Genomic DNA, 23707 nt, shown 5'->3' on the forward strand with positions numbered 1-23707 from the left:
ACTGAAAATGAGAGTATTTTTACTCCTAATACTGTGAGTGGACAATTTATCGTCTTAAATATCTAGAGTAATTATACTTGTTTGGTGAGTTAATTAGTTGTGTGTTATTGTGTGTTAATTAGAGTAATATTGTGTGTTAATTAGTTATGTTTGGTGAGTTGAGGGATTGGAAAAGAAATGGAGCAAGTTGGAGTGAAATTGGACGCATTGGCCAATTTATCGGATGAAAAATCGACTTAGGCCAATACCGGGTCTAGATGGCTATCCGTGCATTTTTCATTTCATATCATGCATATACATCGAGCCTGAAATAGCTTATTACTGTTAGACACAATTTAATTGGAATATGTGTCATGGATTATGGCTAGGTGGTGAGCCATTGGATACGGGTAAAGGACTGTACTTGTGGACTGAAAATGAGAGTATTTCTACTCCTAATACTGTGAGTGGACAATTTATCGTCTTAAATATCTAAAGTAATTATACTTGTTTGATTCTTTTATTAAATGGTAAGTTTAAATTATAAAATATTATGTTTTCCAATTAAAATATTTTTTTAATAAAAATGATATTTATACTGATTTTGAAATCAAATATTGTTTTGAGAAAATTGAGTATATGGAGACTGTGTTGAAATTTATGATTTTATATGTTATTGAAATTGGGGCTTATGACACTATGGTAGTATGATGGCTAAATTTTTGGGATTGGCATGAAATATGTGAACAGTTTTGGATTGGTATCGGTAGACTAGATTAAATTTTATTCGTCATATTATGCTTCTGAAAATTTTATAGGTCTGGTGGTATATTAAACGGTCACTGCAGTGGTGGGGGTTTTCGTGGACTGCCTATAAGAGGGGCACGGTAACTCAATTATATAACTACCTCCAGGGGAAGATGTTGGATGTAGAATCTCCTAAGGTATGATTTGAGTGCACCTCACGTTCGGGCCACCACGTGAGAGTGAGACTCAGCCAACGTCAAGGAACGACTGTGTGTTAGATGTGAAAACATGTTTATGAGTATGGGTCATTGAACAGTCTTGGCGGTCTCAATGGGATACCTTGACGAAGGTATCTGTGAGAATGATTTTGGCAGGGGCCAAGTTTAAGAAATTCATAAGCCGGGAAATTTTGATGAAAATAAATTGTTTGGTATAGATTGAAACAAATTTTACGTTATGAACATTATTGAGATATAATGTTTTTATATTGTCTCCATCTACTCGGCTTTAGATGCTTTTGATGGTAATTGTTTACTCATTGGGATTATGTAATCATAATCTCACCCCTCTTCCTATCCATTTTTCAAGCTCAGGACAATTTATTGATAGTTGATTAAGACGAGAATTAATCTCGGAGTTGCATCCTAGAAAGTAAGGGTTCGTAGCCCTATACCTTCTTGGTCAGTTGGGGGCCCACGTGTCACTGTAAAAGTAATTTTATTTTTCAGTTATTTGATTTAAAGTAAGTATGAACATATTTAGCTTTTACACCATGTTTTTTGCTGGTTTTGGTGTTTTCGAAGAAAAATGACGAAAATGCCCCTGTGAGCCAAAAAGTAATATTTTATTATTTTGATTTGGAAATGACTTATGATTTTTTTGAAATGTGAGATTTAATAACTGTCGCTCACTAGAAGATGCATAAGCTGATGCTAAGTCTTGCGGGGTTTTGATCGGCATTCGGGGTAATGAATGCTTATCAGGACGTCGCAGCCATTGTCACGGGCTCGATGGGAGTTCCGGGTTGTGACATATATATTAGTGTTTGATAAAATCATTAATTTTATTCACATGTTATATTAATGTTTAACATATGCTTTAATTTAATACTCAAACACTTATCTTTATCTTTTTGCTATACTTAAAAGTATAAGTTAAAAAAGTATTCAATTTCATTTCTTCGACATTGAATCGTAATCATTCTTTTCAACATATATATTAATGTATACATGCAATATTAATATTCGCAAAATGTTCGTGAAACATTCATAATATTTTAGTGTAATATCAAATTATGTAATTAAGGTATGAATTTTTGAAAATTAATTTAAACTCTCGTTCAACAATCTATTTTAGTTAAACACAAAAATATTGAATTAGATTTATAAAAAATAATATTACATTTAGATTCAAGAATTTTAAGCAAACTTTTTTTTTATTTTTTACTTTTCAGATCTCATCAAATACACGTGCAATATTCATGAAATGTCAATGTAATAGTAGGTTATGTAAAAAAATAAATTTATCAGTAAACCATAACTTTCTGTTTAAATTGGTTTTTAATATTTTTCATTATATTTGAATTGGTTAGACTTATTTGTCAAGTAAAATTCTTATTTTATATTAACTTATGTTCATAAAATTACAAGTAAGATTAAAAGTATTTTAGAAAACTAATACTAAAATTAGTTACAAATATTTGAAAATATTACAAAAAAATTGCTCATGTTATTAAATATAATATCAATTTTATCACACATTTACATATATTAATATTTGATTAAATCATCACTTTCTCCAAATGGGCTGTTAAATATTTGAACAAAATATTTTTAACCTAATTTTATTCACATATCATATTAATATTTAATCTTCACTATCACATTCTAAAACTCTTATCTTAATCTTTTTATAATACTTAAAAGTATAAGTTGAAAAAACATTACAATCTAAATTTTTTAATATTTAATTTTAATAATTCTTTTATATGTATATTATTTTATATTAATATTTTTTTAATCTTATTTTTCAAATATTATAATTATATCAATAATTTTTAACATAAGAAAAGAAATTATTTGAGTTAATAATGGAAAAAATTATTTGTGTTCAAAGTAAAGAATTATAAACATATTTAAAGTTACACACAATAATGAAAAATAATTGTCTACATAGTTAATTAATTATATGGTTATAAACCATAAAACATAATACATAATTTGATTTATTTGATACATTATTATCATAACTAGAAACTATTCTGATAATATATTTATCTTTCAAATTATATTTTTCTTACTTTTATTTTATTATTCTTTTGACAATTATGTAATTTTTTATAATTTCATAATTTGTTTTATGAGGATCATAAATTTTAATTAGTTATCTTTGTTACTATATCTAAAATTAAGTAAATAATAAAATTATTATTATTATTTATAATATTAAATATTTCATTTTTCTCTTTATTCGTAAATATTAAGCGATTAATATGTATGTTGATAAAATAATATTTAATGTTTAATATTTTTTATTTTATATAATTAAAATTTAAATTTTAATAAATTATTTAATATTTTCGTTTTACCAACTATTTTGATTAAACAAAAAATACAGAATTGTACTTTAGGATGAAAATGATATTATATTTAAATTCAAGAATTTTAATCAAATATATTTTTTATTTATATCTCGTGCGATATTCGTGCGTTATTTGTGCAATATTTGTATTATGCTAGTATGAGAACATTTCTAATAATGTTATGTAAAAAAGATATTTCTTTTTTTAAGTTATGTTAAACTTCTTTAATATCTTATGAATTTCTTTGACAAAAAACACTAGTAAGACTTATTATTTTAGCAAGTATTTACGGTATAAGTTTTACCTTAACATCAATTCATTGGATTGATTGAGTACTACTTTCTCTCCAAAATCTTAAGTTATGAGTACATTGTTATTAATAAATTTTACCATTATGTTAAGTTTTATAATCTCACAAATATATTAGTTTGCGACATGTTGGTTTCATTTATAAATTTTTAAAATTACTTTTATTTTTATTTCACTTTTAGAAATGATTAATATTTTATCTAATAAGTTGTGAAAGGTATGAAATAATGATACATGCACATCTAGTATTCTATTTTATTTGGTATTTTAGTTGGTTTATGATTTTATTTTTTTTTATTTTATTTAGTTTGAGATTGTTTTCTTATTATTATTAAGATTTTAGTAAGTTTCTATTTATTAGGATTAGAATTACTATTTGATTAGGATTTATATATTAGGTAATCCTTGATAGAAAGCTTATTATTATTCTTTTGTTTATTCTGAATTTTTATTTTAAAACTTAATTATCTTTTTTATTGTTCCAAATTCAATCAATTCTATTAAAGCCTTAATTGTTAAGTTTTAATTATTATAAACCTTTCGACTATATCAAACAAACACTGGTTGTGGAATAGATTCAACACAGATAATGTTAAAAATAGCATGAAATTATCAAGAGTGCGAAAGAATAGCTTAAAGAAACTCACATTGCTAATTTTAACATATGCATTAAGAATGGAATGAGTGACGAGACCATTAAGGGTTCATTTATAACTTATAATGGAGGTAACCACTCTTTACCCAAGCATAACTGATGTTGAATGGATAATGACTGATGAGTTTATTGTGATTTTTGTGATTTTGATTGCATCTTGGAATTGTGTGATAATGTTTTTAACTGTTGTGACTTGCTTGTGTGATGGATTAATTTTAATTTTGTTTTTGAGTACCCACTGATGGTGTGGATAGTGAAATTGAGATTGATGAGTTTATTGTGGTCAACGTTGATGTTGAATGGTCTAGAGGTTGAATGTTTTTTTTTTTTTGGGAAAAAGATGTTGAATGCTTATTGATAATGAGCCTTTTGATATATTTTTGTGCCACTGATAATTCTGTTGTTTCTTTGGGGAATTTTTGTTTATGAGTGGCATGTGTGAAAAATGTATGTTACATGCTATCCCTCCTTTCTTTCAGATTTGTACAGGAGAAGTAGAGAATATTGGGTGCTGGAAAAGATGGTTATGCTAACCCCTTATATTTTGTAAAGGCAACAAATTGATTGGCCTTTTGTGTATTTGTACAATTACTAAATATAGTGAAATACGTATGCTTTTAAAAAAAAATCCTAATTATAGTTTAACATAAATAACTAAGATACATCATAAAGTTGAAATTAACTTTTCTAAAATCTCTTAAACTAAATGTGTAATTAAGAAAAATGGTAAAAAGTCACATCATTTATCGTAAAATAAAAAAATCCAATATTTTGTTTTTAAAATAATTTTTATACTTGAAACTAGTGATCAAGACTTCTTACACAAAAAATATAATTTCATATAATAAAATAAATTTTAATGTTGAAAATTTTTAATTTAATTAAGTTTTTAATATAAGCGTTTTAGAGTAAGGATAAGAATACGGCACATATGACATAAAATGAGTAAAAAGTGTTATAATCAATTTAAAATAAATTGTAATTATTTTAATTAGTAAAAATAAGCATAACATGAATATAGTTTAACGTAAATAAGTAAGATATATTGTAAAATTTAAATTAATATTTTAAAAATTTTAACGTAAATATGTAAGCATAAAAGTAAAAATTCATATCTTTTATTATAAAATAAAAAAAATCTAACTTTAGATTTTTGTTTATAAATAATTTAAAGTAATTTGTATCCTTCAAACTAACTACAAGAATTCTTACACAAAAAATATAACTCTACAAAATTAAATAAAATATTAATATTAAATATATACCATTTTTAAAATTTTAATGTAAACGTATGAGATTAAATTTAATAGTATTTAAAGAAAATTGAACTTCTAAAACTCACACAAACGTTAATTTCTTATATCAAAATAAAAATAAAAAATTTTAATTTATTTATTTTAAACTTTCAAATATGATATTTTTACATGTGATAGGTAGCTTTCACTAAGAATATCAAAACTACCAATATTTACCTATTTCTGTTACAACCTTTATTTTCACTTCTATCATTTTTTACAATGTTGTTCAAGTCAAACTTTATTGTTTAAAATAATTTGTCCTATATAGTGTATAGTTACAACCTTATTAATTTAATTGTTATAGTATAATTTGATATGTAAACAAAGAAACAATATGTAAAATCAAAAAATATATTTATTACAATAGGTAAGATATGACTTTTATGCTAAAATTTTAATTTCAATACATTTATTTGTAAAAATCAATAAAAACAAGTATAAAATAAATAAGATAGATTATTTATCTTCTTTGATAACTGAACAAAATAAATAAAATTATATTTACTTAGTTGCAATAAATGTCAAATAAACTGTGATGATTTTAAACATAATGGAAAGTAAAATTAGCCTAAATTGATTATATTTTAACGTGAATAAACAAGATGCATCTTAAAATTGAAATTAGTTTTTCTAAAATGTTAAAGTAAATGCATATAAATAAAAGTAAAGGATCGTATCATTTATTGTAAAATAAAAAAACTCAATATTTACTTCTTTTTGGTAAAGTATTTTAAAGTAATCTATATCCCTTAAACAAATTATGTAAAATTAAAATTATAATTTAAGGTTGGAATATTTTAAAGTAATGAGCCTAACCTGATTAAGAATTAAATAAAATGTTAATATTAAAAAGATAACATTTTTAATTTTAACGTAAGCAATAAGAATGAGGATAACAGTGAGTAACATTTAGCATAAAATGGGTTTAAATAGTTATTACTCATATTGTTTACTCATTAACCTATTTAATTATTTTTATTTTTTTAAAATTAGCATAATGGTCAAAAAAACTTTAGACTATTCAAAAAAATTCAAATAAGCTCCTATTATTCTATTATGTTCAATCAAGCATTTGTACTCTAAATTTGAATCAAATAAACCCTTATTACTAATAATTGATTAATTATCATTAATTAAAATATTATCACTTGTTATTTTATATTCACATGATATTAACTAATTATTGATATAGAGAGTAAAAAATATCACATAACTATATCATCATATCATATTATTATTTATAATCATATGTCAACATGCAATATCAATGTTATATAAAATAGAATGACAAGTAATATTTTGATTAAATTAATCATTAATTATAAAAAATTATTTAGTTCAAAAATAAAAATGCAAGTATTTATTTGATTCAAAATAATAATATATTAGTTTTATTAAACATAATAAAAAAATTTATTTAAAATTTTTAAATAGTTTAAGAAAAATTTTCTAATATTATATTCCTTTTCAATTTTATCATTTTAGTTTAATGTAAACAAACCCTCGTTAACTCATGCACTTTTTACGACGCTTTTCGGTGAAAGTGTAAGAAAACAGTATGTATTCATTATCATTTATACTGCAATTATGGCACTTTGGGAGATAGTGAAATTGGTTGCATAGATCGATTTGAACAATGTCGTCAGAGATGCACAGTTATCAATGTTGCCTTAAATGCACAAGTACTCACCAAACCTTAACCTTCTTGCAAGGTATAAAAGAAAAACAACAAGAGTAAATTCTTGTAAACAAGGTAGACAAAACATCACTATGATAGCTATCTTCAATCTAGACTGGTTTTCTATTATTTTTCTCTTCTTCCTCCTCCAAATGCTCACCATGGTACTTTTAAGAAACAAGAGAGGAAACCAAAGTGCTAAACTTCCTCCTGGCCCTCCAAGACTCCCCATCATAGGCAACCTACATCAACTAGGGAATTTGCCTCATCACTCTCTTCACAAAATTTCTCAAAAATATGGTCCAATTATGTTCTTGAAGTTAGGCAGCACGCCCACCGTTATTATTTCATCAGCTAAAATGGCTCAAGAGGTTATGAAAACTCACGACCTTGATTGTTGCAGCCGTCCTCTCTCTCCTGGGCCAAAGAGATTATCATACAACCATTTAGATGTGGCATTTGCACCATATAGCGATTATTGGAGAGAGATGCGCAAGCTCTTCATTTTTGAGCTTTTAAGCATGAAAAGGGTGCAGTCTTTTGGGTATGTCAGGGAGGCTGAGGTTGATAAGTTGATTACATCCTTATCTGAAGCATTCCCGAACCCTATCAATCTCAATGAAAAGATATTTACTCTTGGAGATGGTATCATTGGCACGGTTGCCTTTGGTAAGATATATGCAACTAAACAGTTTAAGCATAAAGCATTTCAGCACGTTCTTGATGAGGCCATGAATATGTTGGCTAGTTTTTCGGCGGAGGATTTTTTCCCAACGATAGGTCAATTCATAGACTATTTGACAGGGCTTAAAACCAGGCGTGAGCGGATCTTTAAAGAACTTGATGCTTACTTTGAAATGGTGCTCAACCAACACCTTGATCCAAATAGACCTCAACCAGAGCATGAAGATTTCGTTGATATCTTGGTTCAATTGTTAAAAGATCAAAGTTTTGGTCTCACAAAAGACCATGTCAAGGCAATTCTCCTCGTAAGTTTCAATGCTTTCCTTTTCCTATTGTCATATCTTGTATTCCTTTCAATTCATTATAATGCATGCTATGCAAATTGGAAACTTGAAAGAGGTCAGACAATGAGTTTAAAATTATGTGATTTAGAGATAAAACATTTGTACTAACATCCGTGAGCAAGAAATATTCTTCAATTTGACTTCCAAACGATTCAATTGCTTTTCAGATTTACCAACACTTGCTAGAGAGCACAAGATGCAACTCTTGCACATTTTTATGATGCAATCAATTTATTAATTATACAAAATATTGATTAAGATTCTTATGTTATTTCATAATTACATATTTCTATATGCCTTTTTCCTCGACAACAATCAACTTCATCTCCTATAACTATTCCGTTTTCTTTTCTTTTCAGGATACTTTTGTTGGTGGCATAGACACTAGTGCTATCACAATGTTGTGGGCAATGTCAGAGCTAATTAAGAACCCTAGAGTCATGAAGAAAGTGCAGATTGAAATCAGAAACACCGTTGGGAAAAAGGCAAAAGTGGATGGAGAGAGTGTTGCAAATCTTAACTACCTAAAAATGGTAGTGAAAGAAACTTTCAGACTGCACCCACCAGCTACCTTGTTAATCCCTCGAGAAACGATGCGTCATTGTGAAATTGGTGGGTATGATATTTTTCCTCAAACAAGAATCATGGTCAATGCATGGGCTATTGGCAGAGACCCTGATAGTTGGGAAAACCCCAAGGAGTTTCACCCTGAAAGATTTGAGGATAAAGACATTGATTTCAAAGGCGCACACTTTGAGTTGGTGCCTTTCGGAGCTGGTCGACGAATTTGTCCTGGTCTAGCCATGGGAGCTACAAATATTGAGTTCACTCTAGCCAATTTGCTGTATTGTTTTGACTGGGAATTGCCCTGTGGGATGAAAAGGGAAGATATCAGCATGGAAGAAGAAGGTGGACTTACATATCACAGGAAGACACCACTTAATCTTATACCAATTAGATACAATTCTCAAGAGTAAAAGGAATCATTAGGCTTTTAAGATAATTTAATAATGTCTTTCCCTTATTAACCATAGCATATTCTCATCCAAGAAAAATGACTGTGTACTTATGTTGCAGTTGCTACTTAAAAAGGTTTAAATTAATGCACTAAATTAAAGTTATATTTCTTTTGTTTTTGTTAATAATAAATGTTAAAAATTAATTAACAACCATCACTAACCTTAGCATTAAAATCAAACTGACATATAAATGCATTGATGATCATAATTTCGATTCATATGTCATAAACAAGCCACTATTACACCAATTAAAGGTATCAATGGAATCAAATTCACTAATAAATAATTATCAGTGACTCGTAATTTATTCCTTTAGAATCAAATATATAAATTCATATTTAGTTGGTAACATTGAAATTGAAAAGCATACTAATATATACCATTCATTTCAACTTTGACTTGAAATTTCATTTCAACTTTGACTTGAAATTTCAGAATGAAATGTATTATGACATAGGAAAATGCTAACTGCTTATTATGTAGCCCTAAGGAGCTGGACTAGTTTCTATTTACGCGAACAAGTAAGTAAAGGTATATTAGCTTGACCAACCATGAAAATAATATATAATTCATAGTTTTAACTATTATTCAGCAGAACCTTTAATAATTATTAGATCGAATGGAATCATTAAAGATTTTTTAATATCACATTAATTACTCCTAATAAGTACTCGGTATATTCTTACTTATGTTATCAATTTTGCTTTTAAAGATTATCCCAATCAAAATGTCACTTTTCAAGATCTTACTATTTTAGCTCCTGTCATGAGTACTTAATGAAACCAATGGACCTATTAAACAAATACCTGAACGCATAAGTTTCCTATATTTTCCTTATTACATTTGGACTCCTTAAATTTCATGAAAAATCAGTAAGTGACAAATGAACAATATGAATTGACAAAGGGAGTAATTAACAATATTTCAAAATTAAAAATATACACTACAAAAATCTTATTTTTTGGCCGATACAAAAATTTTAAGTTTAATTGCTTGAAAAAATTTTAAAAAAAATCTATTATCTATATATTCATAGTAGTATTTTTCATCTTTAGTAGCTCTTATGTAAATGAATCATATATTCCACTTTATGAACATTCTTTTGATACCACTTACACTTGAAATGCTAGTGAAGTGCGGTGGTGTAAATTAAATTCGTAAACACATATATGTTGCAATCTATTCCTCTCAGCCCAAGTTTTATACTTAGTTTTGAACTTAATAGTGCTAAGGGCCTAACTGTTAGCAGCCCAATTAGAGATTAAGGGGTTTGATTTAACCTAGGTACAAAAACATTTTTTCTTAAAGCAAAGAAATTATATTTTTATACATAAAAGAATGCATAATAATATTTAAGTCTCAAATGTCAAAAATAAAAGTCTAACTATTAATTAATAAAAATATTAAAGTCGATCTATTAATTGAAAACAAGTAATTCAAAAGAAAGCTAGCTGAGCATGATCCTGCTCTTCTTCCTAGCTACCTGTATGCTCTTCTTCATTGGTTACAGACGGAGATGCAACATTTGAATTGATGTCCAATAATAGTAGGCTTTCATTGTAAGAATCTAGAAAACGATAATCTTGATCCCCGAGAAGCCGAAGAAACGAAATCTGTTTGCTCTCAGTCTCAGGTTCATATAAGATAACCTCTCCATCATCAATTTCCAGCAGCAGCTCACCATTGCTTCTAAAACTCAATAACCTTGATACATTGTGAGGCATATTAATTTCCAGATCAACAACCAAGTTTTTAGTCCAGGACTCGGCAACACCATACTCTTTCATCACCCAAATAGACAAATATTTCTTGTTAAAAAAGTGAAGCAATGCAATGGAGTCCTGAAATGCAGAAACATGTATTTCTTGTGGACTGTATCCGTGGGCTAAACTCCGAGGTAATATCATCTCATGGAATGCCTCATCATTCATATCCAAGGACAAAATCATATGGTAGTAGCTTGAACTGTTATTGCCTTCCCTAAGAGAGGCCAACCAATGAATAGCTCCCTTGACAAAAGGCTGCGTCCAATTGATCTCAATCATCTTACATGTAGGAGCACGCTCAGATATGTCTTTCCAAGAGCCTGCATTCAAAGAGTAAATCCGAACCACAGGCGAAACAGGTGCTCTGTGTGCAAATTGCACAATACTCACCGCTTTGTAGTCATTGGTGCCAGAATCGAAGCCAAAACCATTACTAATAAAGCATGAGCCAAAGTAGTTGTCAGGTTCAGTGAAGGTCACAGATTTTCTAATCAAGGGGTTCCATATAATGAAAACAAAGCCACCGAAGCGTTGGCGGCCAGTGAGACAAATCAATCCATGGCAACAACCGATCAGTCGGCAGTGCGAAAATGAGGAATCCAGGTCTTGAACTTTAATGACTGTTTCTTTTGTGGTCGTGTGGATTTTGTTGTTTCTTTGTGGACCGTAACTAAGTAAGAGCAGAGCTCTATTTTTGGTAGCAACGATGGATTGGGAAAGGTGGGCAGCTATAAAATTCGAGCTTTTGATGAAAGAGTTGCATGATTTGCAAACGCACCTGAATCTTAGAAGGGATTTGACGGGTAGTCTTGTGAATATATTTTCCACAATTTCGAGAGGCAGCTTCCCTTTCATATTGTTTCAAATGAAATCTTCAGCTCTTTGCTTTGCACTTTTTCTGTGTTGTGATACAGGCCGTTCTAGATTGAGCTGAAAACATCGGAGACACGTGAATCTGAAGCTGGCCCTGAGTTTTTTTCTGGAGGATAATTTGGATAGGGTATGGACTTGACTTGACTTCAATAAATTAAGCCAAGGAGAAGGCAAACGTATGTAGCTAGGAGGTTAGGAAACGAAGCCTCGTTAATATCGTCGCTGGCATCTCGAATGTATCAACTTCCTCGATTAATTATTCCAAGTACAGTATTCGAAACTGATAGGTGAGTAAAGAAACGTGCGAGTGATTTCACATTTGAGAGTAATCAAAGCAAGCCTACTCAGTTTTGAGAGCTCGATATGCCGAAACCCAGTTCCCATTTTGGCATTGTTGACAGGTCCCAACTGCAATCAAGTTATGTAACCATATAAATGCATGTTCTACAGTTATCAGAATACAATTGTCTAATTTCCAAATGCTCCCTTTGAATAAACTTAACATTTTCTAGATAGCTACTTGATTCTGTTAGTTACTTGACGTTAACCCCCAGGAAGAAATTGCTAATGCTCTTGCTATTAACTTCATCATTAAGCTGGGAATCGTCCTCTTCCAGTAATTAGTAATGGAGCGGCCTGCTTATGTCCCATTGAAGTCAATTTGAATAAGCTTCTGCATTGGTTGAAGGTAGCACTGGCAGAGGCTCTTGTTCCTTGTGCCCAGCTCAATGTCATGGCAAAGGCGTCAAAGGCGTCCCATCACATCTCAGGATTTTGAGAGTTTCCCTATCGAAGGAGCAGAACATAGACAGATTGCTGTCACCCAGAACGAGAAAACAGTTTAATGAATGTTGTGTCATTTGGAACCCTCCTTAATGCCGAACTTATCTATATATATCTCAAGTTCTCCACAACTATCACTTGCTTTTACCAAGGAGAGTGACCACAAACTTAATGATGCAAGAGCTGGAAACAGCAAAGGGATGTTGTAGGATGAATTTCAGACAGGACTTCATTAGGATTATCCGGTGCTAATTGCTAGGTTGCTAGCAAGGTAGAAAATGTGAAAACATATCAAGGTGGTGGCAGGATGCTTCTTTCCAGATCCAATGTAAACCTCATTGGAAATAGAACGAGATATATATAAAGAAAACTAACCCAAAAAAATAAATAAAAAAAAAACCCTGCATTTACACTATTAAAGTGTTGCGTCTTTTTGCTAGTAAAGCAACTGAAGATTTCACCAGGTATGCTAGCCCAAAGAGATGTCACCATGAATTCCCTGATATTACTTATTTGTGAACATACCCAAAGACCATTCACAAATGCCTTCAATTGGGTGCGGTCAATAAAGATCATTCACAAAAGAACAAATCAAGGGATATTTGAAAGTTGAAGATACATTGAAGGACAACAAGTGTGGTCAATGTATTCATACAGCATATGCTATCTGCACCACGTTTTTGTTTCTCTTATGCTGTTATCAATTTGTCATGCTAACCAAAAATAAATGTAGTAAATTCAACTTAAATTGGAAAAGGAAAGTAGGAATCCAAAATCACAATTATATTATCAGAGAAGGTTAGAAAATGGTGAAGTTCAGACTACCAAAAGCAAGATGGTGCAAATAAAGTCAGATGATATGAGAAGTCCAGTCAATACTTATTAATAAAAAAGGATCACTGCACTTCTGGAAGCTCTTGGTAAACTGCATAACTTTTGGAAGACCTCAAGCCATTTCTCTGTAGAGAAAACATCCTTTGGATGAGCAATAGCACGGGAAAAAGCATGCAGTTGAGTTGGCTGAAAAGTCTTCTTGGTGGAAATCATCAGTCTCTCCAAGACTAATGCATTCTTGAGCAGAAATTCTATGAATTGAATCACCTATAGTTCTCTTACATCACCACATATCCTTACAGTCTTGAGGTGGTGCTCTAGACAATGAAAAGTACCCTCTTGTGAACTCCAAAATCCTCCATTATCATGATATTGTTCTTGCAACATGTTATAAAGATATTCTCCAAACGGTGCTTCATACTAAAAAGTCCAAAAAGACAAGTTATTGTAGACCCATTAAGGAAAACTGAGAAGCGAAATTAAAACTTCACCATACCTTGACTTTATCAGGCCATTTAGGGCAAATGTACAAGTCAAGTGTTTCCAATAATGGAGAACTTCTCAATAAGTAGGAGATCACAGGATGGTGCCATTTCATCTGAATAAGTTTAAGCTCTAGATACTTCCACTCAAAGGATAGATTTGCAGGCTGCAATGTGTTGAATGCCTACATGCATAGCACAGCCATAGTCAGGAGGTAGAACAGTGTTATAAAGGGTACTATATGTATATCTCTACTTCCTAAATAAATGTTGAATCTTGAACACACATGACGTGGGTGCTAGACCTAGCAGTAATAACTATAATCAACATGCATATGGTGAGCATAAAATTTCCTGTAGTTCTGTTATTGCTTCATTTAGATTCCTAGACCCTAGCACTGACTAGAAAGCATATACACCTTTTGTCTTTTCTTCTTATAAATATCCAACAACCTGTACCACAGAATATAATCATACATAAAACCATCTGCTTCTTTAGTCAAATAAACCACCAAGTCTGTAATGTTTTAAACCACAAAGGCAAATGGAACTATTTCTTTAAGAAATTATTGATTAAGCTTTGGTAGCAGATAATGTTTTGAACAGGTCGCAGGGGACTAGATTGCGATTGAATTTCCTTCCTTTTTCCTAATCTTTTTGATGTATACCATAAGACCCTATAATGTAACAATTACCTTAGAACAGACAGATGGAAAACTATAAACAAGATCACAGAATGAAGATGTTCACATAGTTGAGTTGCACTGAAAAACAAAAAAGGTAATTAAAAACCCTGTTCTCAAGACGAGTCATAGCCTCAAGTAAAGATAAAACATAATAAATTTCAGAGATTGATATACTGTACCATGTTTATAAAGCTAAAAGTACTAACTACCAAACTAAGCAAATGAAGTTAAAGAAGCTCGAAGGAGAAAGCAAAGGGTGTGGGAAAGAAATTTCTTTAGGTTGCTTCCAAATATTTATCCATTAAACTAGAAAAATAAAACCCTGGCAGAAGCAACAAACTAGCGCAAGCTAAGTCCTCTTAGTATCCAATGAGGTTATCTTTGATAGTTTTTAAGAGTACAAATATTTTGGTTGGGCTTCCACTCATTATCTTTGTGAACAATACTTACCAATAAACCGATCTCCTCAATTTTATCAATGGGACTCGATTATTAATTTTAGATTCTACTATATATGATCAGTATTGATTGGTTTATTGGAAAGTAATGATAAAAAAAAGTAATAATGGATGGAAGTAGAACCCTAAATGCCAAAATGTTTCCATGCGTGTCTAACATAAAGCATCCCAATTAAGCAGCAATACTGAATCATTCTGGCAGGAATTTGACAATTCTAATACAGGGAGTCCATAGTGCTTCATGCAATATGTTGCTATTATAAATGTTTCTAGAATGATAACAAAGATGCCAAATTTAATATGAATGAGGGGACAAAATAATGACATAAAAGGGGAAGAAATCACACCAGAATACGCCGACTACATAGTCTGAAAATCTTGCAATGCCTGAGCTTCTCAAAAGTGTTTTCACCTCCAGACATACAGAAAATTTTTCTCTTCAGCTAAAAGTATCATAGAAAAGGGAGTCACAAGCAACAGAAGATACATCAACTAAATCCACATAATCTATTTCCCCAGATAGGTCCAAGGATACAATATTTGGACATGAGATTTCAAGCCTTTGACGCTCATACCAAATTTTAACCGCCAAACTCTTACTACTAGGATTCCTAAAAGCCTGTCTGCTAAGACCGTGACAATCTAGCAAAGACAATTCTTCAAGCACAGAGCACCCAGATAAGATTCGATCCATTATGTTGTCATCCTGAAGAACCTGGTCTAGCAACAACTTTTTAAGTGACCTGAGTTGAATCTGCGCTCTGGAATTGATCTCACAAGCAGTTAATTTCAGTTCCCTTAAACATTCACCTCTTGAGTAAACATCCTTAGGTAATCTGTAACTAGCATTAGGCTCAGCGGGACCATATCCAACAAAATCAAGATGAAGAACTTTGACATTTTTCCTCATTGCAGAAAGAACCAAAGTAGTTACTGCATCTGCCATCCTCTTTTCCTTAACAACAAACTCTTGATGATCAGGATTGGAACATGTACCCTCATCCATTGTATGACAAAAGCTAAGCTCCAGGTTGAGATGGAACTTATCGATAGTGTTACTCTGATGAAGAAGCAACAGATTATAGACAAAATCCAAGAAATTCTCATTGTATTCAGGGCCATCGTCATATGCTTAAGTTTCACAGTTATGGTATGAACAAAAATTGAATGAAAGGATAGGAAGAAAAGCCCAAAAGAGCGATAAGAGCTGTTCTCACGACATGTTTTGCTGGAAGAAAAGAAAGGATATGAAGAAGAAGAGACTCGGGCAGACTACTAATGCGGTCAATATCATCCGTTCCATCCATAACAACCTAATTGCAGAAAACCAAAAGGAACCAACAAAACAACTCAAAACAGGAAAAATGAATTGCAGAAGAGAAGATTAAGTTCAACCCAGATTCCCTTCACAGGAACAAGAAAATGAGGCAGCACCGGAATGAAAGGAGATTTGAGAATGAAACCTATGTTGGAACTTCACTGGCCTGCTTTACTCCGCATTTTATGTTCTGTATTTATAGCAAAAACTAAAAAGACGCTTTACCCTTTATTAAAAAAACAAACAAAAACTATCTCCTGTTCAAAAACAAAAATAAAAGAAAAAGACCCATTTCCATATTCCCGCCATCCTGCTTTGCCTTCCCGCCAACCCCATAAGTCTACCTTGATTCGACTTTGACTATTGACATGAGCTTTCGAAATCGTTTTTTCTAGAAAAATCTACCGTGACTAAGCTTCTGAAAAAGTATTTATGACCACCCGGTATCTCTTAAGTGCACATTTGAAACCAACACTGAAAAAGACGGAGGAAACAGCAAGAGAAGAAACATCCACTAAGTCTATTAACCCAGGTAGGCGCAATGATACAAGATCTGGAGTCTGGACATGAAATCTGTACCCTCTCATACTGGTTGCTCCAGTATGATCAAGTTTCAAACTCATAATACTGGGATTCCTAAAACCGAATCTGTGTAGACCATAACAGCCTCAGCCCATCAAAGATAATTATTCAAGCACAGACCGCCCACGTAAGATTTGGTTCATCATCTCACCTTTCAAACAATTTCTTTCAGAAGCAACCGTTACAGGCAATTTAATTGGATCTGAATCCGTGAAGTAATTTTAATATGGCATCTTTTATTTTTAATTGATTAATTCGTCTGAATTCTCCAAACCAGTTCTTGGTCCAAATCACAATGGCGTATTTTTTTGTTCCAGCATAGCATCACAAGTCATCCTTTCATTGAGTTTAATGAACTTTTTGAGTTTGGGCTTTTCATTTTTTTTAAATTTTAAATAAATTTTTTGTCTGCAGTAAATCAAAATTTTCTTTTTCCAGATAATGGACAACACGCTATTCAGTATGCCCTGGCTGTTCTATATTGATCTAATTGTGATGTCTCAAAGTTTAAAAGCAAAGACTCATATGCAACCTTCTGCTACAACTTTATTTCATTTATTCAGCAAATACTTTAACAAGGTTGTGTACTTCGGGGCAATGCATGTTTATCCAATTGTATTAATTCATTTATGATAGGTTAACCAATTGCAGTTACAAAAGGAGGAACTTATGGCAATCAATCAAAACACCACATACTATAAAAAAAAATTAAATATGAAACAAAACAATATTATTCCATTTGAATGAATGAATATAATTAATATATTTATTTTTTATAATTAGAGAGAAAAAAAGATTCGAATATTTTTTTTAAAGAAGAAAATTATATACCAATTAATGAACCAAATGCTTGCTTGAATACGTATATAATAGATACATGATTGGTTACAATCAGTCAAAAAGTTCTGCTCAAGAATAGAAATAGCCTCCACTAGTTTCTACATCCCTTCATCCATCTTCTCCATGCAGCCAAAGTGAAAGAGTTTGCAGGGCAAGATGTTTATATAAACACATGGCTTATCAAGATTCAAGGGGCCCCTCCTCCAGGCTTCTGCAACCACTTCCAAACTGTCAGCGACCCATTTCCATCCCCTGTGAAGAAAAGGGGAAAAGGCCCTCTTTGAATCACTCTAACTTCATGTTTTGAATATAACCTGCCTCTCTCAGTGAACCTAGGACACAAACAAGATAAATTTTCATTAATCAGTATCCAAGAGGAACTTGTGGAGATAACAAAGCTTTTAACCAACATAACAGAAACATGGAGAATTATACTCACGATGGCAAGTCATACAGGCAAACAGTGTTGTCATTGCAGGAGCAGAACAAAACTGGTTTAGTTTCTGCATCATTCATGCCACAAAGGGCTAGCACGCCCTGCATGCAAAAACAGCTCATATTAGCTCCTGCTCAATGACAAATCCATTATCACCATTACTGCAAACATATGTTTAACCTTAGATTAAACAAACATAACAGAGAAATGCATGCCATGCATTTATGGAGACTATAAACTGAATTGATTAATGAAAGCAACATAAAATTCAAGCATTTTTCCCTATCATTTACTAGCAGTAAACCAGAAGCACTTCTTTAAATATCATAATAGGATAAAAATATGGCCAACCAATGGGACACCTCCATCTTGCAAAATTATGGTGCTATCATAACCATTCAACATTTTGAAATCAATGAGGAACACTATCTATATTACTAATTTTTGGCTTCTTGTTGCTGTTTGTATTTCATTCCATATGCTTTTCTTAGTTCTGGTGGGCAAACTAGAGTCATCTCCGCAGCAGATTGCTCCTCTCAGCCTCATGGGTCACGACCCACCTCAGAAGTTCAGAGCTTCAGACAAAATGCTAATCCTAACAATACAGAACTCATTATTTTAACCAAGCTAAGCCTACACAATGACAATACATGTACCCCCACCCCACCTCTTCTCTCTTTCCAAGAGAAAAATATAAGTTCATATTATTTGCCTGCTAATATGGAAGGCTTTCCCATAACTTGGGAAATTCAGTTTATAATTAATGTGCCTCAAAGGTTCCTTGACTCTCCTAGCAGTTTATCAATTGTACAGCACTCTGAATATAACAACATTCAATCACCCAGATGAGAAGTGATTGTTTTCCTTGTTCCTAGTTCCTCAAGAACACGGTGACTGTCAAGACACATTTAATGTGATGCTCTTCATCCATTACTAACCATGATTGTAAATACAGATATAAGAGTCAAGTAATAAACACACTGATAATGGTTGTAAATAAACAAATAAAAGTCAAGTATTAAACACAATTAGATTATATATCTAAATACATGAAGGACGTGTGACAAAAAAACATACATTTTCTTCCTTATGAGTATAGATCACTTCCCAATTTTCTCCTTCTGTAGCAAACCAAACCTTTATAGTGCAGTCCAGTGAACATGAGAACAAACACCCATTACAGTAAAGAAGAGACATCACAGCATCCTCATGTCCATTCAATGTCTTAATGCACTGTAATGTGTCCATGTCCCAGACCTGGTCAAGAGAAAAAAATAGTACATAATAAAACAGCAATAGCAAAATAATTTAAATATTGCTTAAATAGCATAAGCCGATGGAGCTGTGCGGTAAGTCACTTAGTTCTAAAAGGATGATAATTTGTTTACTGTCAAAAGGACTTAAAAATTGATTTCAATTTACAAACATACATATAGAAAGCACCAGGTTTCAGCAAATCAGCTCACCCTTATAGTGTGATCCACAGAACCAGAATATAACTTTTTTTCTCCAACAGTTAAACATAATACAGCACCGGAATGGGCCTCCATGGATGCAACCAGTTGAAAAGGACTGGCCTCAGAACTGCCTTTCCATGCAAAAATAACACCATTCTGCAACCACCCAAACGAATAATTGAGTAACTCATCTTTAACCAAAGAAATTCAAGATCTAAGACAGTGAAAAAGAATGATCAAAAAATATGGATCAGAATCAGGCCATCACCTGTGCCCCAGCAAAAAGCATGTTATTAGCAACAACCATAGAATATACTTGTCCAACAGGCCCTTTTAGACTCAATTCATCCACTGTTTGAATATTCCATAACTACAAGATCATCAAGATGCCTCTAATTAGTCTAACCTGTCACAAACTAAACTGTACATGAAAAGGATTATAGATAGATCAAACCAAAGATAATTATCATCTATTAGCTAACCTTAATAACACCTTTCATACCAATGAACACCCATGGGCCCTCAGTAATCATAGAACCAACTTCATCACCAAGATTACTCAAACGAACACATTTTCCAGAGTGGCAGTTCCATGTCCGTACAGTTCCATCACTACTGCCAGAATAGAGCTTCTCAGACTCTAGAGGAAGAGCAATTCCATGAACAGCCTATAATATAGAAAAACATGATATATTAGATAAAATCATAAATTTTTTCTTTGTTCTGTATATACTCCAAATTACGGACAATAACCACCTTCTTGTGGCCCTCCAGCTTTGCCAACATCGTGAATCCATCTCCACAGTACCATGAATGCAAATACCAGCATTTATCGCCTCTGGCACAGTAGCCTGACATCCAGTACTTGCAAAGCTTATTTTCTTGCTCTCGGGCCTTTATAGTCGAAACATATGAATTCTTAGGATGATGACCGGAGCTCTTTGCTAATAGATCTTCTGATATAGAATGGTATGGCTTGGCATTTCTACGGTAATCATTGATGTTTGCTGCTTCTCCTTGAGGTCGAACAGAAAGTCTTTCTACACTGTCATGATCATATCTTCTTGCTGCTCGTCTAATTCCCATGCTATAGACAAAAGATGTATACAAATCAATTACAGTTTCTTCTGAAGATGATTAAAACACCAATTCGATTCCTTCGAATTATATCCAAACTTTGAACAGATTTCAAATCAGGTAAAATCCACAAGCTTTGGCAAGGTCAATCTTGCGAGGAAGATCCAAAAAATATCAAATCAACTCCTTTGAAGAAGGTCCAAACTAGAAAGAATGACTCACAAACAGTCCGCAGTCTCCTGTGCATTTCATTCAATCTGTTGCAGGACAAAATAAGTATCTCCAATACAGACAACACATGCCCACAGACCAAAGCCTCGAATTCCACCAAAATCCAATTGCTCAGCAAGCCGTAGATAACCCTAATTAAATCCTAAACGAACGCTAAACTCTGGGAATCTATAATTGCACATAATCAAAAAGTAGTAAGTCCAAAATTACAGACAGCTGCATATTTTTTGAAATCGACCAGGAGCCAACCCAAAATAGCAGCCGATCTTCAAAATCAAGAAACAAAAACCTAGAATTTTATTCTTCCAGCATATTCTTTTTTGCGTTCTCACCAAAAAAAAAAATAAACCCTAAGGCCTAAACATGTTTTTCCAAGGTATATCCAAACTAGAATAAATACTAAAAAATTTAATTCCATGTTTATAGATATTCCCTTTTCACCAATACCAAAGCCCTCGACTTTCAACTTTCTGGTCCTCGAAATTCCAGGAAAAATCCAATCATCGAAAGCCCACTTTCATGAGCAATCCTTAAATAACCCTAATTAAACCCTAAACCTAAGAATCAGAAAAATGAAGATAACCGCGACGCAGCAATTCCAGAAACAGAGAAAGCTTCCGCATTATCGAAAAGTGGGCGAGAAGAAACACTAGAAATCTAATGGCAGGTGAGTAAGCGTAGGTAGGAGAAAACGAGCTGAAATCGATCATCATCATTATCTTCTGAATTGATTCTGAGGAAACGAGGAGAAAGCAAACCTGAGACTTAGATATAATTGGATTTCAGCGATCTTGCAAAAACAACTGCTGGAACTGGTGAAGGAAAGCACAAGGCGGAGCTTGGATTTGTTACTGAGCGGAATGAGATTGAAATATTGGATGGATTTAGATGATAATTGATTTTATCAATGAGGGCGTTTCAGGGGTAGGCCTTATGAGTTTATATAAACAGGCGGCAGCGGGTAAGAGTAACAATAACAAACAGAGTCTGTGTTTAATCGCGGCATTGCCGTGATTAACAATTAACAATTTTTTAAAAAAATTAAATAAATAATAAGTACGTCCTTTACTTTTTATTTAATGAAAATATTACTCATTATTTATCCCTTGTCAAGTTAATATTAAATTCCTAATTAAAGAAGAATCTTAATTAAGGGACTATCCTTTTTTTATTAAAGCAAATATTGATAAATATTTATAAGTTTGCTTATTTATATCAAATTCCTCATTAAAGTATAGTAATGAATTCATATTCATAGATGAATTCATGTTATATCACTTTACTGGTATAAACTTTACTATGTAATATAAACAAAAGAAAAGCATCAACACTTTTATACGATGCAATCAAATGTTTAACTTAAATATTTAATTTATTAATTGATACATAATTTTTTCACTTTACAAATAAGATTCGAATCTCTTTCTTAATTCTTAAAAAAAATCAAAACACTTTTATATGATAATCAGTTTCTATAATTTGTATTTAATTGATAATTCGTTATGAAAGTAGTCAACTATTTAATTATTATGGGTAAAATACCTTACTATCTAAATTTTAATCGAAATTTTAAACAGGTATATTAGTTTTCGAAAATGAACATTCTATCTCAAAAGTACAAATAACGTTAACAGAGATTATAAATTGATTAAAATGTCATTTCTTTCTTTATTAATTTAAAAAGTTATTATTATATTTTTAAAAAATACAAAAAATTACTAGCTTCCTAAGAAAGGAGCCACAAATGGTGCTCCCCGAGATAGCATAAGATTTATGCTTCTTAGATGGTTTTTTTTAATTAATAAAAAAGTTAATCAAAAATTAATAAAGTTATATAATAATAATTTTACAAATTAATTAAAAGTAAAATTATTTTTTTATTCTTGCAATGCCATTAAACTAACGAAAACACTAACGATTAAAACTATGTATCCAGCGAAATATATTTTTTTAAAATAAAATATCTATTTTGAAAACTAATATACCCCCATATAATTTCAATTAAAACTTAAAAATAAAGATATTTTACTCAATTATTATTTTTTTTAATAGAATCAACATTTCAGTGAGCAAATAAATCATGCCAATTACAGAGGTATTTTTGGTGCTAATGAAACAAACATCCATATAAGATAAGCCTAAAACACTCACAATTGCACAATCTTAGGTGTGTGATTTGGCTGACCTCCCCATTCACATCCACGTAGTTGTCACCCAGTGGCACCATAGAAGCAATCTGCAATCATCCGAAATGGCTGTCTAGCAACTTTTAACCTTAAGAACCAAAAGGACTGACCTATCCATCTAAAACCGCAGCAATGCTTTTGTCATCATCTGCAAGGTGATGCCTAATAACTCTTTTTTGTTCATCTAACTTGTAATAGGCTCTAAATTCAGAGCTAGAAAAGAAGGTCTCCAAGTCTGTGATTTCATATTCTACAGCCTTGGCTTGCAGATCTAGTTAAAAATCAATTATATGTTTCTTTTTTACCAAAAAATGCTATGTTTATTGATCTATATTTTGTGAAGTAGTAATTTTTCACAATTTTTTTAAAGGAAAATATGACTGATATTAAAACTTTTCTAGTGT

At 31.6% G+C, this 23707-nt stretch overlaps 4 protein-coding genes across 7 annotated transcripts; 1 reads left to right on the plus strand and 3 right to left on the minus strand.

The window, feature by feature from the left end:
• The first annotated feature begins 7333 nt into the window (after positions 1–7333).
• On the plus strand, positions 7334–9252 carry LOC18612089 (2-methylbutanal oxime monooxygenase-like). The gene is made up of 2 exons (XM_007048689.3): positions 7334–8236; positions 8635–9252. Exons 1-2 carry the CDS (start codon positions 7340–7342, stop codon positions 9250–9252), a joined length of 1515 nt encoding a protein of 504 aa, XP_007048751.3. The 5' UTR covers positions 7334–7339.
• Positions 9253–10769: 1517 nt separating this feature from the next.
• LOC18612090 (F-box/kelch-repeat protein At3g23880-like) lies at positions 10770–11915 on the minus strand. Its single transcript, XM_018117185.2, has one exon. The coding sequence runs from the start codon at positions 11913–11915 to the stop codon at positions 10770–10772; it is 1146 nt and encodes a 381-aa protein (XP_017972674.2).
• Positions 11916–13430: 1515 nt separating this feature from the next.
• On the minus strand, positions 13431–16650 carry LOC18612091 (putative F-box/FBD/LRR-repeat protein At3g49040). Of its 4 annotated transcripts, XR_016028777.1 has the most exons (4): positions 15524–16382; positions 14728–14796; positions 14047–14217; positions 13431–13970 (listed from the first exon to the last, which is right to left on the minus strand). XR_016028777.1 is itself a non-coding variant. In XM_088810449.1 (3 exons), exons 1-3 carry the CDS (start codon positions 16481–16483, stop codon positions 13818–13820), a joined length of 414 nt encoding a protein of 137 aa, XP_088666575.1. In that variant the 5' UTR covers positions 16484–16650; the 3' UTR covers positions 13479–13817. The 4 variants fall into 4 exon arrangements, 2 of the variants coding, with proteins under 2 accessions (XP_088666575.1, XP_088666576.1); XR_016028776.1 differs by lacking the exon at positions 14728–14796; XM_088810449.1 differs by lacking the exons at positions 14728–14796; positions 15524–16382 and adding an exon at positions 16394–16650 and having other exon boundaries at positions 13479–13970.
• Positions 16651–17869: 1219 nt separating this feature from the next.
• LOC18612092 (zinc finger CCCH domain-containing protein 48-like) lies at positions 17870–22049 on the minus strand. The gene is made up of 8 exons (XM_088803073.1): positions 21876–22049; positions 20566–20896; positions 20292–20477; positions 20078–20179; positions 19819–19965; positions 19430–19609; positions 18356–18453; positions 17870–18248 (listed from the first exon to the last, which is right to left on the minus strand). The coding sequence occupies exons 2-8, from the start codon at positions 20893–20895 to the stop codon at positions 18104–18106; spliced, it is 1188 nt and encodes a 395-aa protein (XP_088659199.1). The 5' UTR covers position 20896; positions 21876–22049; the 3' UTR covers positions 17870–18103.
• Between the last annotated feature and the right edge of the window lie 1658 nt (positions 22050–23707).

This window comes from Theobroma cacao, chromosome 1 (assembly GCF_053813885.1).
Source record: "Theobroma cacao isolate CCN51 chromosome 1, ASM5381388v1, whole genome shotgun sequence".
NCBI classification, from domain to species: domain Eukaryota; kingdom Viridiplantae; phylum Streptophyta; class Magnoliopsida; order Malvales; family Malvaceae; genus Theobroma; species Theobroma cacao.